The sequence below is a fragment of the Desmodus rotundus genome, chromosome 9 (assembly GCF_022682495.2).
Source record: "Desmodus rotundus isolate HL8 chromosome 9, HLdesRot8A.1, whole genome shotgun sequence".
NCBI lineage: Eukaryota > Metazoa > Chordata > Mammalia > Chiroptera > Phyllostomidae > Desmodus > Desmodus rotundus.
The window spans coordinates 70,845,085-70,860,455 of NC_071395.1; the positions used below are offsets into that span (position 1 = coordinate 70,845,085).

The window sequence follows — 15,371 nt, forward strand, 5'->3', positions numbered from 1 at the left end:
TTTAAGAGGTTTTTAAATATCACCTCATTTATTTTTTTAAAGATTTTATTTACTTATTTTTAGAAAGAGGGGAAGGGAGAAAGAAAGAGAGGGAGAGAAACATCGATCAGTTGCCTCTTGCATGTGCCCCCACCAGGGACCTGGCCTGCAACCAGTCATGTGCCCTGATCAGGAATCCAACCGGCGAGTTTCACTTTGCACGGCGACACTTCAACCAACTGAGCCACTCAGGTCAGGGCTGAATATCACCCCATTTAGTCTTCGCAGTAACCTATGAATTGGTGTTATTATTAGGTCTCCTTTAAAGTTAGGAAAATTGAGGAACAAAGGTTTTAAACCTCTAGCCTATGTTGCCATAGCAACAGATAAGGTTGAACCCAGTCAGCCCAGCACCCACACTACCTATCAGGCCACTTTGCCACACAGCCCCTCACCAGGGTCTGCCGCTCACCTCCGTCATCTCCTGGGCTGACGTGGTGAACGTGCGTGCCAGGCTGCGGTCATCACCCTCTGATCCCCGCGGCTTCCCGGTCCACATGCTGTCTCCGTCCTGTCTCCCTGCCCCCGGGAACAATGCTCTCCCCTCATCCCCACACTGGCTTCCCAACATCCAGGTGTTTCCTTCCCAGCTATTGGCAGACATCGAGGAGGAAATGGGCCAGCCCCATCCACAGGGGACAGCCACAAGGGAGCCGGGCCCTCACCTCCCTGGCGCCTCAGGATGTGGAAAGCTCAAGTGGGCCTCATGGGGAGAGGGTCGAGGGTTGCGGAAACCTCAGAGCTCCTAGAGCTGTCTTTCCAATCCCTTACCCCCTCCTGTGAGTCTATTAATCACACGCTCTGAACCAGAGAACCAGGTGTGTGGTCTGGCAAATAGGACTGTCTCAGTGGAGAGAAAGGGCCAGCGTCCTGGAGACAGCCTCTGCCCCTGAAACCCGGAGGGTGTGAAGCAGCAGTGGTGGGAGGAGAAGAAAGTGGACTGAGGTGGGGCGCAGGGACGTGGCAGGATCAGGAGGTCCCTTCTCTCTGTGCCAGGGTGGTGGGCTGAGGACAGGAGGGAGGCAGAGGTGCAGTCCTGGGAAACTCCGTGTCTTTCCTCCCAGGTTTCAGTCTGGAAGGGGTGGCCCCTGGGAGGTCTGGGTGGTGGTTTTTCTGACTGGACAGCCTGCTCTAGGGGTCAGCAGTGAGGGGCTGGGGTGCTGGGGTGGGCAGGCGATGGTCGGGACCTGGGATCTTCATTGCAAAACACTGAGCCTGGGCCGGGCCTCTTCACATCCTCCTCTGCATCCCGCTTCCTTCAGCCGTGCTCTAGCCGGAAGCCCCCCCACCTAATCTCCCATCAGCGTAGGGAGGGCAGCAGCTGTGGAGGTACTCCTGTGGGCTTCTCCCTGCTGCGTCCCACAGAGCGGCTCTCTGGTTTTTCTGTGGACAGCCCTGGGGCCTGCTTCACCCTAAGGCCGTGACCAGCTGTGTGTTTGCACCTGCCCTGAGGACTGTCTTCGGTGAATGCTGTGTATTTAAGGGGCTATGCCCTCTACATCCCAGCTCATTCATTCACTCATTTGTTCACTCATCCTCTTTGTCTCTGGCCTCGACGCTCCATCAAGAACTATGAAGGGTCTAAGATTTTACCCTACTCATAACTCACAAGTTAGCTTGCCAACAAGTTTTTTTTTAAGACATTGGCAGAAAACAGTGACTCTAGGGTCAGAGACAAAGGACTTTATTACAGCACAGCCAGAAGCACGAGTGTCATGTGGTGTTCCCCTTGCCCACCAAGTCCCAGGGGGCAGCGTGAAGGCGGAGCCAAGCGGAGGAGCCCTGAGCTCAGGAAGCCGGGTTTTCACAAAGCGAGGCCCAGCCTTTGCCCTGGAAGGAGCATTCTCCTATTCTACTGGATGGCGAGTAAATCTGCCCTCTGCCCTGGGGGAGACATTCTCTCCCTTTTCCAAAGCTGTTCACGGCACAAACTTTTCTGAAGAGATGATCTGGAACAAAAGCTCTAAGGCATGCACAAACCCATGGAGATTGTCCACCATCGCCCTCCCACTGTCCCCTCAGTATTGCCCCAGCTGCACTGTCCCTTGAAAACCTCAGGCACCTCGCCCCTCATTGCTTGGCTGGCCACTCCCCTCACATGGAACACGGTTCCTGCAGCTGTCACCTGGCTTGCTCTCTTCCTCCTGCACGTTTCTACTCACATGTCACCTCTTTAGGGAGACCTCCCTGGTCGTCCTTTTCAGAACCACACCCCCAAATCTGGAACCCCACATTCTCCTCCCCTCCTTATTCTTACAGCACCGATCATCATCTACTACACGATTTGATCATCGAGTTTGTCTGTGCCCTCCACCCCCTCTGCACACCCACCAGGGCCCAGCCTTTGTGAGAGCAGGTATCTATTTTAAGGTGTTGCCACATCCCCAGGACCTAGAACAGTGTCTGACATGTAGAAGGGGTTCAGTAAATAGCGTTGACTGAATGAATGAATCCATCCATTCACCGACTCGGTCTTCAGCTGAAGCCAGGTTTCCCTATCTTGCGTCTGTCAGACCTGTCGGACAGTGTCCATCACACAGGGAGGCTTGAGAGCTGTTGAACAAATGGAACAATGAATGAATGCTGTGGGCAGTGTAGGGAGAGAGGCCACAGTGCACTGACCATGGGGCTTCTCCCAGGTTGTTGAGATTCACCCCGTGGCTGCTTTCCCCGCTGCCTGAGCGGGGTGCTGGAGTCGTCCTGACTGGAGGCAGAGGCAGCTGCACTTCTTTCCTGCGATGTCACGTTCTTGCTGCAACTGGGGGAACATGTGAGCTGAGCCCTGACGTGCTGTTGTCCCAGATAGGGCCTGAGACAGATCCCCAAACACAGCTGGCAGAGGTGCCTGCTATGTGAGTGTGGCCGAGCATACTGTCCTTGCTGCTATGTCTGTGTCCCCTTCGCTGTGTCTTCTTTGCAAGTACTCTGAACATCAACATAATCTCCGTTTCCTATGCCACTTGTCCTCCCAGCCATGCCCGGCAGACTTGTTTCTGCTCCCTAGCCTGAGAGTAGCGTGGGGACAGTGACACTGTCTTGTCTTCATGTGAGTGCCTGATAGTTGTTCATTCAAGGCTATTTATCGAGAACCTACTATGTGGTGTCAACGTGAGGTGATGAGGACACAGCAGTGAACATAACAGAGTCCTTCAACAGGCCCTTGTACAGGCACATGGCCCTTCTGCAGGTGCAGCAGCAGTTCAGCGCCCCCTGATGGTTGCCACATGAATTGTGGGCCCGGTGTTACCCGAAACTCCACCTCTTTTAAGTAAAATATGGAAATCTTGATTTTTTTTAAATCCTCGTCCAAAGATATATTTATTGATTTTAGAAGGAGAGGAAGGGAGAGAGAGAGGGAGAGACATCAATGCGAGAGGGAAACATCTATCTGCTGCCTCCTGTATGCGCCCCAACCGGGGATCAAACCCACAGCCTAGGTATGTGCCCTGACCAGGAATTGAACCTGCAGACTTTCGGTGTACAGGACAACACTCCAAACAACTGAGCCACCCTGTCAAGGGTTGATTATTGTGTGAAGTATGACTTTTAAATGTTTGCTACGGATTAAAATTTTTTAACACTGTGGCTCCTTCTGGGGAGGGGAGCTGACAGACCAGAGGACAGGGGAGAAGGACACTTGCTTTTCACTGTGCGGCCACTTAATCCCTTTAGATGTTTACCGTGGGCATGGCTTTCAGTGTGAAAGTGAGTTTTAACACTAGACTAGGCGGGCGCATCTCCGTGAAATGGGTATGTTATCAGCGTGCTGTGGACATCTGCTCTGTGAGAGTGTCGATGTGTTTGTCGTGGGCTGGGAGTGCGACTGCAGCCATTAAGAAGTCACAGGCTGCCCTGGCCAGTGCATCGTCCCATACACCAAAAGGTTGAGGGTTCAATCCCTGGTCAGGGTACACACCTAGGTTACAGGTTCCGTCCCTGCTCAGGGCACATACAGGAGGCAACAGATGTTTTCTCTCTCACATCTCTCTTTCTCTTTCTCTCTCTCTCTCTCCTCCCTTTCCTCTCTCTCTAAAATCAATGAACATATGCTTGGGTAAGGATTAAAAAAAAAGAAGTCACAAGCTGGTAGACCCCCACCGCCTAAGGGCAAGGACTGTGTCTTATTTATCTGTTCACTCAGGCCCCGCACAATTTCTGCCACGTGGACGGTGCTCCATAGATGCTGTTCGATTTACTCAGCAACCTCAGTCACTGAAACCACTGCCAGGAACTAGGAAGAGAACAGAGAGCCTCTGAGCCGCCCAAACAAATGTTCCAGGTCTGCAGATGGGGGTTTCATGCTCTTTGCCTAGATCAGTTTCTCAGGCTTTGTTTCATACAAGACAATCCCATGAGCTTCTCTGGCTTCCCAGCCCTCCGCAAATGAGCAGCTGGGTGGAAAAAGAGAGACAGCTCGGATGGGGCTGTGGCCAAGACAGAGGGGGGTGTGCAAATAGAAAGAATCATCCCCCCTGAGTAGACAAATTACAGCAAGCGCTTCTTTGGACAGATGAATTATTAAACCTCATTCTTCCTGGCTGGGAAAATTACCAAAAGGCCAGGAAATGGTGGGCTGGATAGCAGCCCCCATTCACAGTGATGTACAAGGTGCAGCTGAGACAGGAATCGTACCTGAGAAGTCAGAAAGTCAGAGCCACACAGCCCCCGAGTTCTTCATCGTGTTACAGTGTAGTACATGCCATCAGCTCCAATGAGGTTCACTCACAGAGGCAGTGTGGGTGCTTAAATGGGCAAGTTTTAGTCTGTAAGAAACTCATGTCATCCTGGAGTAAAGACAAGTGAGATGTTGATGCATTTTGAGAATAGCCTAGGTTCTACTTTTTTCCATTTCCTGACTCTCTGAAGCTTGTCCCCTGAGAGCTCTCCCCCACACTGGTGTGATCAGCAGCCCCAAAGGACAGGAAATAGACAGAGGGCCCCCACAGAGGAGCAAAGGGGCTATACGAAGCATCCCCAGATGCTGCTGCACACACGTACATAAACACTGAATAAGTGTTTGATGAATGAATGAGTGACAGAACGACTGGAAGAATGAATAAGGAGGATTTCTGACAGTGATTGTTTAAGCTTCTTAAAATTTTACTTTCAGTGGAAAATCAGCCCAGACACCCCCAAATTTATACAGTAAGTCCTGAGACATACACTCCCCTTTCAATCTATATCATTGTGATTCCTTTTCCTTCAAGGCTGCTTGGTATTCATTATTAGCTGATTCTATCTGGACAGAAGTTCACCTGAGTGTTCATTTTATTTTACCAGGAGAGAGGGTGATCAGAAAGGTTTGGGGGGAGAGGGGGAAGGGGTGCAGAAGGCAAGAGAAGTGGCTGCGATTGCACACCCCATGCTGAGCTCTAGCCCTGGTTTCATCATTCATTGGCCATGTGATTTTTGGCAAGACACTTCATCTTCATTCATTCATCACGCACAAGGTCTGTCCAGAAGGTAACCAGCCATGTAATATGAAAAATAGAGACATTTATTGAAGAAGACGCAAGACACAAGACACATTGTACATAGGACAGTGACTCCTCAGTCCCCTTCAAAGTAGGCACCTTGGGACCTCACACAGTTCTCCAATTGCCATCAGCTACCCCGTCGTATTTTCCTAAATATCATCGACAGTCTGAAATCCCTTTCAAAGGTGATTTTAGTTTTGGGAAAAGCCAGAAGATGCAGGATGCCAAATGTGGGCTGTAGCAGGGCTGAGTCACCTGGGTGATTTGATGTTTCGCCACAAACGCCCTGCACAAGACGTGATGTAAGAGCGGGCGCGTCGTCATGATGCTGCTGCTGATCACCAGCTGCCCACAGCTGTGGCCTTCTGAACCATCCAACTAATTTCCATGGAGGAATGCTCAAGCTTAAGACAAAATTTGATGCATATTCATTGCTCTACTTGCTCAATCATTTAGAATGCAACGGCCACACAGTACACATGCTCACTCAACAGCGTCTACCTCCCCCACTGACTAGTACAGTGAAGTCGTCATTGTTCATGCATGTGCATTCCAGTCCACTCTCCCTGGCTGCCAGGTCACATCAACGTCACACAAACCATTCTCGTTATATTAACAATGTCTGCACTTTTCCCAGACAGACCTCGTATTTCTCTAAAATATATGTTTGTTGCCTACTGGTTGCCAGTACTGCCTTAGGTGCTGGACATGCTGCAGTGAATAAGACACAACAGGACCCAGTGTTTGTGGAGCTCATGTTTGTGAGTAACCCAGAACACTAATCATTATACAGGAAAATTTCTGATGTGATACATGCTATGAATAATTTTAAGAGTGTGCGAGAGCATAACTGGGGCAGCTATTTGAGAAAGCTTAGTCAGGAAAGTCCTCTCTAAAAGAGTGACATTTAAAGTAAGACCTGACTATTGAGAGGAGGCCAGCTGTGGGGGGGCTGGGGGAAAGGTCCCAGGCCGAGCGTGCAAAGTCTCTGAGGTGGGACTGAGCTTGGCAAGTTGAAGCAGCACAAAGAGCCGTGAGATGAGACCCTGGAGAGCCAGGGGGAGAGGCAGATGAGATGAGGCTAGAGAGATGTGCCTAGTCAGGCAAGATGTAGGCGGGCTGAGGAGTGTGGAGTTTACTGCTGGATCCAAGAGAAGCCATTGGAGGGCTTTAGTCAGGGACCAGGATGCAGAGGGGAGAGTGGAAGCTGGGAGACGCAGTGGGGACACTACCACAGTCTGGTAAGAGATGATGGCGGCTTGGACCAGGGAGGCAGAGGGGTTGGAGCAGAAGATCATTCTTCACAACCACACAGCTAATAGAGGGGGACCTGGAACCCAACATCGGGGTCACACTTGGGAAGGTTCTCTTGGCCTCCTGCCACCACTGGAGTTGGGATCAGGACCCAGATGTGCCCTGTTGCCCCTGCCGGTGCACCCTGTGTGGTGGTCTGGCCACACCATGTTGCCATTTCCCAGCTCCTCTGACTATTTCTGCCACACAGTTCTATGAGTTTTAACACATGTATAGACAGACTGCACCGCACTCAGGATACAGAGCTGTTCCATCACTCCCAAAGTTCCCTCCGGCCCCTCTGTAGTCAACCCCAACCCCTTACAACCACTGATCTATTTTCTGATCCTATAATTTTTCCTTTTCTAGAGAATGCCAGATAAATGGAAGCATGCAGCGGGTTACCTTTTAAGTCTGGCTTTTTTAACTCAGCACAATGCCTTTGAGAGTCACACGGCATTGCGTGCGTCCGTAGTTCATCTCTCTGTGTGGCCAAGCACTCCACTGTGTGGACATGTCAGAGTTCGCTCATCCACTCACCCATCGAAGACCCTGGGTTGTTCCCAGTGTGGGACAACCATCAGTAGAGCTGCTATACATATCCGGGAACAGGACTTGGTGGGAACGTGAGTTTTCATTTCTCTAGAGGAAAGAGTTAAGAGTGGGATTGCAGGATCTGATTGTAAGTGATGTTTAACTTTAGGAGAAGTTGCCAAACTTTTCCAGAATGACTGTCGTTTTACATATCCACCAGTAATGCATGAGAGTTCCAGTTCTTCCACATCCTCTCCAACACTTTGTATTTTCTGTCCACTTATTTTTTAGCAAGACTGGAAGGGAAGGAGAAAGAGAGGGAGAGAAATATCGATCAGTTGCCTCTGGCACTCCCCCCACTGGGAACCTGGCTCAAACTCAGTCATGAGCCCATAGGGAATTGAACCAGCAACATTTTGGTCCTCAGGACGGTGCTCAATTCACTGAGCCACACCAGTCAGGGCCACTTTTCAATTTTAGTTATTCTAATAAATATATGGTGGCATCTCGTGGTTTTAATCTGCACTTCCGTACCGGCTATTAACATGCGTTTTTTTCTGGTGTCTCTTTGCCATCCACATATCTTTTTTGATGAACTATCTGTTTAAAAAATTTTCCATTTGGGGGTATTGTTTGTTTTCTTACTATTGAATTTTGAGAGTTTTTAAAATGTATTCTGGATACAAGTTCTTTGTCAGATATGTGATTTGAAAATATATATTTTTAAGTCTGTACTTCGTCTTTTTATTTTCTTAAAGGTATTTTTCCCAAAGCCAAAGTTTTTAATTTTGGTAAAGTCCAATTTATCAACTTTTTCTTTATAAATCATGTTTTTAGTATGATATCTAAGAACTCTTTCCTTAACCCAACATCACAAATACTTTTCCTGTTTTCTTCTTCAAGTTTATGGTTCTACATTTTACATTCAGATCTATGATACATTTTAAGTTCATTTTGGTTTCAGGTGTGGGGTTTAAGTTAAGATATTCTCTCTCTCTCTCTCTCTCTCTCTCTCTCTCTCTCTCTCTTTCGTCAGTTGTTCCAATACCACTTGTTGAAAAGACAATCCTTCCTCCATTGTATTATCTTTGCAACTTTGTCAAAAATCAATTGGCCATATCTATATGTGTCTATTTTGGGACACTCTGTTTTGTTCCATTGGTCTGTTCTAGTTCTTCACTAAAAACTTCATAGTAATTCTTCAAATAGGGAGATGAATCTTCAAATGTTTTGTTTTTCAAAACTGTTTACCTTAAAATTTTTGTAATTTGCTTATCTGTATCTACAAAAAAATTACTGCTGGTATTTTTACTGGAAGTACATGAACTCTATAAATAAAGTTGCTGAGTCATAAAAGGCTGATGAAAGAATCAAGTAAATAAATGGAGCCACCCACTATATCCGCGATTTGGAGGACCCACTACAGTGCAGATATCAATTCTTTGATTTTTCCCTGAGTATTTCTTTCTTTCCTTTTGGAGTTGCTGTAAACGGCATATATAAATATGACTGACACATGTTGACATTTATTCCAATGTTGTGTTGGATCATTGAACGGGAGTGGTGAGGGCGGGCAGCCTGGCCTCTTCCTAACCTTCGAGGGAAACATTCGGCCTCTCACTGCCGCACAGGCTAGCTGTGTGGGGCGGGGAGGTGGGGGAGTAGACACCCTTTATCAGATTAATTAAGTTCCCTTATATTCCTAATTTGCTGTAAGTTCTTCTCTTGAATGAATGTTAAAAATTGTCAGATGCTTTTACTGTCTCGATGATAGGGTCACATGGTTTTCCTCTTTCAGCCCCCAGTACGGTGGATTACATAGGTTGGCTTTCAAGTACTGAACCAGCCCTGCATCCCTGGGAAAACCCCACCAGGTTGTCGTGCGTTATTCTTCTTATGGTTTTTTGAGCTTGTTTCGCTAATGTTTTGGTGAGAATTTTTTCATTGGTCCTTTTTTGTACCATCTTCGTCTGGTTTTGGTATCAGGATAATGCTGGATTCATAAAATGGGTTGGGAAGTGTTTCCTCCTCTTTCATATTCTGGGCTCGTGGGTCATTTCAAAATGTTTTGTTCAGTATCGAAGTATTTGAAGATTTTCTAGTTATCTTTATGGTACCGATTTCAAGTTTAATTTCATTATAATCAGCAAGGCTATTTTGCTTAATTTCAATTATTTTAAACTTGCTAAGGTTTGTTTTATGACCCAGGGTATGGTCTATCTGGATGAACTTAAAAAGAATTTATATTCTGCTATTATTATGTGTAGGGTTTCATAAAGGCCAGTTAAATTCAGTTGGCTGATGGAATTATTCAGTTTTTCTATATCCTTGCTGATTTTCCATCTGCTTATTCTATCAATTATGAAGAGAATACTGTGAAAATCAGCCTCTAGTTTTATTCGGTTTTTTCCTTCATGTATTTTGAATCCCTGTTGTGAGGTTCCTACCAGTTTAGAACGGTTATGTCTTCTTCATTAAGTGACCCTCCCACCATCAAGCAATTTCTCTCTTTATTTCTGGTAATTGTCCTGGCTCTGAAATCTACTTTGGCTCTTACTCACCTGTAACCAATTCAGCTTTCTTTTGATTAGTGTTGAATGGTATTTTTTTTTTCTGTTTTCAAGGTTAATTCACATTGTGGCATGTTATCAAAATTTCATTCTTTTTAAGGCTGAATAATATTTCACATTTTGTTCATTCTTCTGTTGATGGATATTTGTAGTGTTTCCATCTTTCTGCTATTTTGAATAATGCTGCTATGGAAGGTGGTGTGCAGGTATCTGTTGGAGTCCCCATTTTCAATTCTTTGGGGCATTTACCTGGAAGTGAAGTTGCTGGGTCATAGCACGCTTCTGTGCGTAACTTCTTGAGGGGCTGCCAGACTGGCTCCCGCAGCAGGGGCTCCGATTCACAGCCCGCCACCAATGTACCAGGGCTCCGATTTCTGCACATTCTTGCCAACGCTTGTTACTTTCTGTTGTTTTTCTTTTTAAAATAGCTATCCCAATGGGTGTGAAGTGTTTCATCTACTTTCAAAACTATTTTTATTAAATTTTGGTGTCAAGGACAAGCTGGCTTTTTTCCCAAAGACTCTTTATTCTTTCTCTATGCTTTGGGGCTGTTTAAATAACACAGAAGTTTTCTTCCTTTGCAGGTTTGAGAAAACTCGTCAGAGGAGCTGTCTGAGCCAGAGAGCACTTTTTAAGAGCTGGTTCTCTGACGCCTTTTTCTATTTCTTCAATGGCTACTAAAATAAGCAGTTTTTTAAAACTCTTTTAGAGACATTTGAGTTATTTTTATTTCCCTAGGAAACTGTATGATATGCAGCGTTCAGATTTTCTCTTTTGCCGTAGATGTAAGTATAGGTATAGGTATAGATGTGGTATTTGTCACTCCTAAAACTGTCTCTTTGTTCTCTCTCTAAATTAGCTTTTCCAGGTGTATGTGTTTATTTATTCAAAAAACGTTTTTTCTTCCAAGAACAAGCTCTCGAACTCATTCAGAGTCCCCCTGCTTCTCAGCTGTGGAGTTTGTGGCTCTGGGAAGCAGACTTGGGGAGCCCCTCCTGCTGGGGTCATGATGGAGGGCATGCGCTCTACAGCCAGACGGTCCGAGTTCAAGGGCTCTTTCCTTTACTTACTAGCTGTTTGACTTTGGAGAGTTATTTAAGCTCTCTGTGCTTTAATTTCCCCACCTGTAGATGGGAAAAAAATAGTACCTATCTTATAGGGTTGATATTAATATTAAAAAGTTAAGAGTATTTACATGCTTAGAAGAGTGTCTGCAATGTAGCAAGAGCCACAGAAGTGCTTCTGAAACAAGTCCAGACTTCCCTCCAGGGGGCCAGCAGCGTAGGTCCCCTGAGAGCCTCTCCATTCCCCAAATATACTTTCTGCACCTTCCTACCATTTACACAAATGCCTCTTATTTTGCAGAACCACCTCTGTGCAAGAAAAAACAAACAAACCACTTTACTTTCCATCCTGCCACCGGAGACAGCCACATCCTCCTCACGTACCCCCTGGCTCCCATGGAGGCCTCAGGTCAGTATGGTCGGGGGAGGGGAGAGAGGGGGTCAGTGTGCCCAGCTGCATCGGGAGAGACCCTCTTGCAGTTGAGAACGCCCCCAGGGATGGCAGGACCACCTCCACCCAGCCAGGCTGTGAGATCCCACTCAGCAGCCCACTCATGAGGACACCTTGAGAGACGGACATCCACACACTTGCATGAGTCCCAGCTGTTTGCACGTCACTGAGCTGGACATTGGCAATAATGCCAATAATAGCCAAGAGTTATTACCAAAGACTTGCATTTAACAAAAACCTCTACAGAGCCTATAATATATCACGTAGTCATAACAGCACTTGACAAATGTTAACTCAGCTAGTCATTATAAAGATAGACATTATCCCTACACTGCTTTTACGGAAGGGGAAAGTGAGACTCGGAGAGGACAGATGTTGATCCCAAAGCCACGTAGGTGTTGCATGGTTAGGTTAGATCGGGACTGGAACCCAGCAAGGCAGCTCCTGCTCTCAGTGATTTCACTGTGGGTTGCCTCCTGCCAACTACAGAAGGACTCTGTGAGGTAGGAATATCAGTATGATTTTCCTTATTTTACTGAAGGGGAAACTGAGGCTCAGAGAGGTTAAATAACTTGCTCAAAGCCACATAGCTAGTAATTGACACAGGCAGGACTGGAGCCCAGATCTGGCGGAATCCAAATCCCAGATCCTCTTCCTCATACCAGCCTGAGACAACAAGGAGAGGGGACCGTCCCCCTAATGTGTGTACTAATCAGTGGTCACCCAGCAAGTGAGAGCACCCCTCGGGCCACCAGGCACAGACTCCAATGCCCTTGCAGATCCCTGTCCTGGGGAAGGTGAGGAGATACCGCACGGCAGTCACGGCTACTAGGTTGTCCTCATCCCTAAGACAAACACACTCTCCACACCCACTCACAGCCAGGGAGCTGCGCCCGGGGAGAGGACCCAGCTGCGTCAGGCAAGCCCAGTGAACCCCAGTGTCACAATACTCTGGCTGCTCTTACACCAGAAGGGGGTTGCGACAGGAGGGTAGTGGTGGGGTCAGCCCGGTGAAAATCTAAACCACCTAACTTTGTACCCTCTTTAATCATAACGAAAAACACATGCTGTGCTGTGTTTTAGGAAGAGAGGTGTACCAATGAAGGTTCTTTAGATCCAGGCTGTAGAAACATATGTGGCTAATTCAATTTTTTAAAAGCAGCCAAGCATTGAAGAAACAGCTGAAGCACAGGTACCAGAAAGTGCAAGGAACAGGGCAGACTTGCCACCAGGACCGGGAGAGGGAGACAGTGACCCCAGAGAGCACTCCAGGTGTACTTCCCTCCCAGGCACCTGCATCGGGTGCACCTGCAGGGAGAGAGAGCCTGCTGGCGGCCTTGGTCCCGTGCCCACTCTGAGGCCAGGACAAGCCAAGCCACCTGGGTCACAGTCTCACCAAGACTAGAATGTACAGGGAAGGCTGCCGGCCAGTTGATACTGCTGATGGCTACCCCCGAAGATATGACAAAGGACCCCCACATTCCAGTGAATGAAATAAATGTCCCAAAATTATGATACTTGACCTGGAGCTCTGGAGGGTAGTTTTCCCATTACAACTGGGCTGCCTTCCCCTATTGCCATTGGTTTAAACTTTCCCACCTTCCTTTGGCCATTGGGGTTCTCTCATCATAGAGTTATGAAGAGGGGCCCTGAAAAGTAAGATATTTATTCTGAGGAATGCAAAAGAGCAATGTTTCAAGCGCACCAAAGCTATTGTTATTTTGCCATCCTGCAAACATAGGCAAGATTGCAAACATTTGTAGAATAATTTGAGCCTCTATTTCACATGGCAGTCGGGGGCATCAGGCATGGGAGGGAAGAGGACCATGAGCTCCGCTACTCTGGCTGCTGGTGCGTCTGGGTGCTGAGCCCACGATTCCCATGCGCATCTGGGATGCTGAGGTGGAGCTGTCTGCGCACCAGGGGAGACTCCGACAGTCTCCCCTCTGGTAGGCAGGGAGGTCCAGGAGGTCCCACTGAGCTTCTACTTAATCAAACCTAATCCAGCTTCAAGCTCTCACTTTCCATGATGAGTATGAGTTCCAGCGTCATTTACTTGAGATGCCTCCCTCCAAATTTGGGCTCCTGTGGAAAGACCAGGGCTTACGAAGTCTGGACGGTGGGGAGTGTCTGTGTTCTTCATCCCACTGTGGCTGCAGGCCCCACAACAGGCTTGCATGGTCCATAGGAAGAGAGGGGGTTCCTTTGGGGACACCGCTGTGCTCTGGCAAAGGTGGCCCAGGAGACGATAGCAGGGCCATTCAAGGGTACAGAGTTTAGTGCTTTGCTGCCCTCATCAGAGATCTTTGCCACCATCAGTACGCTAGGTCCCAGCTTGCCCAGGCCTTCCTCATTCGCTGGGTCCCCACAGTCCTTGGGGAATCAACCTCACACTCTTGGGTTGCTATGTTCCTCTTTAACCGAAGGCTACAGGCTTCCTCTCCTTTCCCCGAAGACAATCTGGCTTGGTGCTCTCAGTCACATGGCCGGGGAATGGAACTCGGAGGCTTGGGGAGAGGATGCAAATGAGTGAAAGGGGGAGAGTGAAACTCAGAAGAACTGGAGACCCGGTGCCCCACGCACATAGGGGGCAGCAGCCCCAGCCTGCCATTGCCGAGTGTGAGACTGGTGCATGCCCAGTGTCAGCAGACTTTGAAGAGATGCCAAAACCCCAACTTCAATGTAAACTTTCCTTATTTCTAAATGTTGGCAGCTAATTCTTTTGTTGTTGTTGTTACATTCTATAAGCCCAAACGAAACACGTCTGCAAGGCAGATGTGGATCAAAACCTAAGAGTTTGGTCCAGCTGTCCAGACTTTTGAAAACAAAGTTTATTTGGGGCTATCTCCCGGGGCTACCGGCAACTTCTCTATTTTTCTCCGAAACATAAAAACTTAACTCCTTTTGTAAAGCAGGGGAAACTAAAGCTCAAAGACAAAGGCTTCTCTGCCCTTCTAGTGAGGGGACAGGGAGGAAATCACACTTATCGCAGTGCTCAGTCCATGGGGTGGGGTGGGGCAGGGAGAAGGAGAGAGAGAAGGGAGTGGTGAGGGAGGGGGGAGAAGGACGGAAAGAAGGAAGAATTAACACCAATTTTTAATAACCCACCCTGCATCGAATCTTCATGCAAGGCGGAGGAGGGTAAATGAAGGACAGCTTGCGGCCAGCCTCGCGCCAGGCTAAATGATTTCCTTGCCAGTTTGGGAGATGCTACCCTGCCAGCAAAGTGGCCAGGTGGGCAAACATGGGCTGTAAGAGACTGCCCACTCACTGCCTGCTCTCAGCCTGACGGAGACTTAGGATCAGGCCTTGACGTGGTCTGGGGGCCAATCAGGCAGGAAGAAAGTGGGGCTTTCTGAGTGGCCAGGAGGCCCTGGCAAACTTTGCACAAGCCAGTGCCAGAGCCGTGAGGAGCCTGTCTGTGAGCGCAGGGCACGGGGTGCTGGTTCTAAACATGTTTTGATTCCTGGATGGCAAACTGCTGATTGTTTAAATTTGTAATCTCTATCTTATATGCTTTCAAGGCATCCAAGTGTCCGAGGCAATTAATGTATGTGTGAATTAGGACATTAAGCAGGAACACAAAGAGGAACAAAGAAGAGAGTTCCCCATCACTTGAGATGAGCTGATTTTTGAGGCTGGGACCTAGTTTGGCTGCAAGTTTCCTGACAGCTAAGGCAAAAGGGGAACCCCTGGGGTGTGTGGTTTTTATTGTCTGACAACCAGTGAAAGCACGCTTGCCTATAGAGACAAACTCTGGGTTGGCATCGATGATAAAGGGGAATTTATGGGGCAGGGAGTGTCTCCTATCTTTCCTGTGCTAGCCGGATCCTCCAAGAAGCAGACACCCAGCCAGGATTAGACCCGTGAGGATGTAGGTAGGGAACAGCTGTGAGACAGAAGACGGAGAGGGAGCTGGGGGGGGAGGGGGGGAGCTGTCAGA

General features: G+C 48.0%; 1 protein-coding gene across 5 annotated transcripts in view; it reads left to right on the top strand.

Moving 5' to 3' along the window:
- The window catches only part of PIK3R6 (phosphoinositide-3-kinase regulatory subunit 6), a 53,280-nt gene that overhangs the window by 1,135 nt on the left and 36,774 nt on the right, over positions 1-15,371 (top strand). For 4 of the 5 annotated variants that reach the window (XM_045199309.3, XM_045199308.2, XM_045199312.3 and 1 more), the window contains exons 1-2: positions 7,316-7,435; positions 11,279-11,386. In XM_045199309.3, coding sequence (XP_045055244.2) covers positions 7,324-7,435; positions 11,279-11,386 — 220 coding nt within the window. In that variant the 5' untranslated portion in view covers positions 7,316-7,323. Of the gene's footprint in view, positions 1-7,315; positions 7,436-11,278; positions 11,387-15,371 lie in introns of those variants that run through there. The other variant, XM_045199311.2, reaches the window with a different exon arrangement.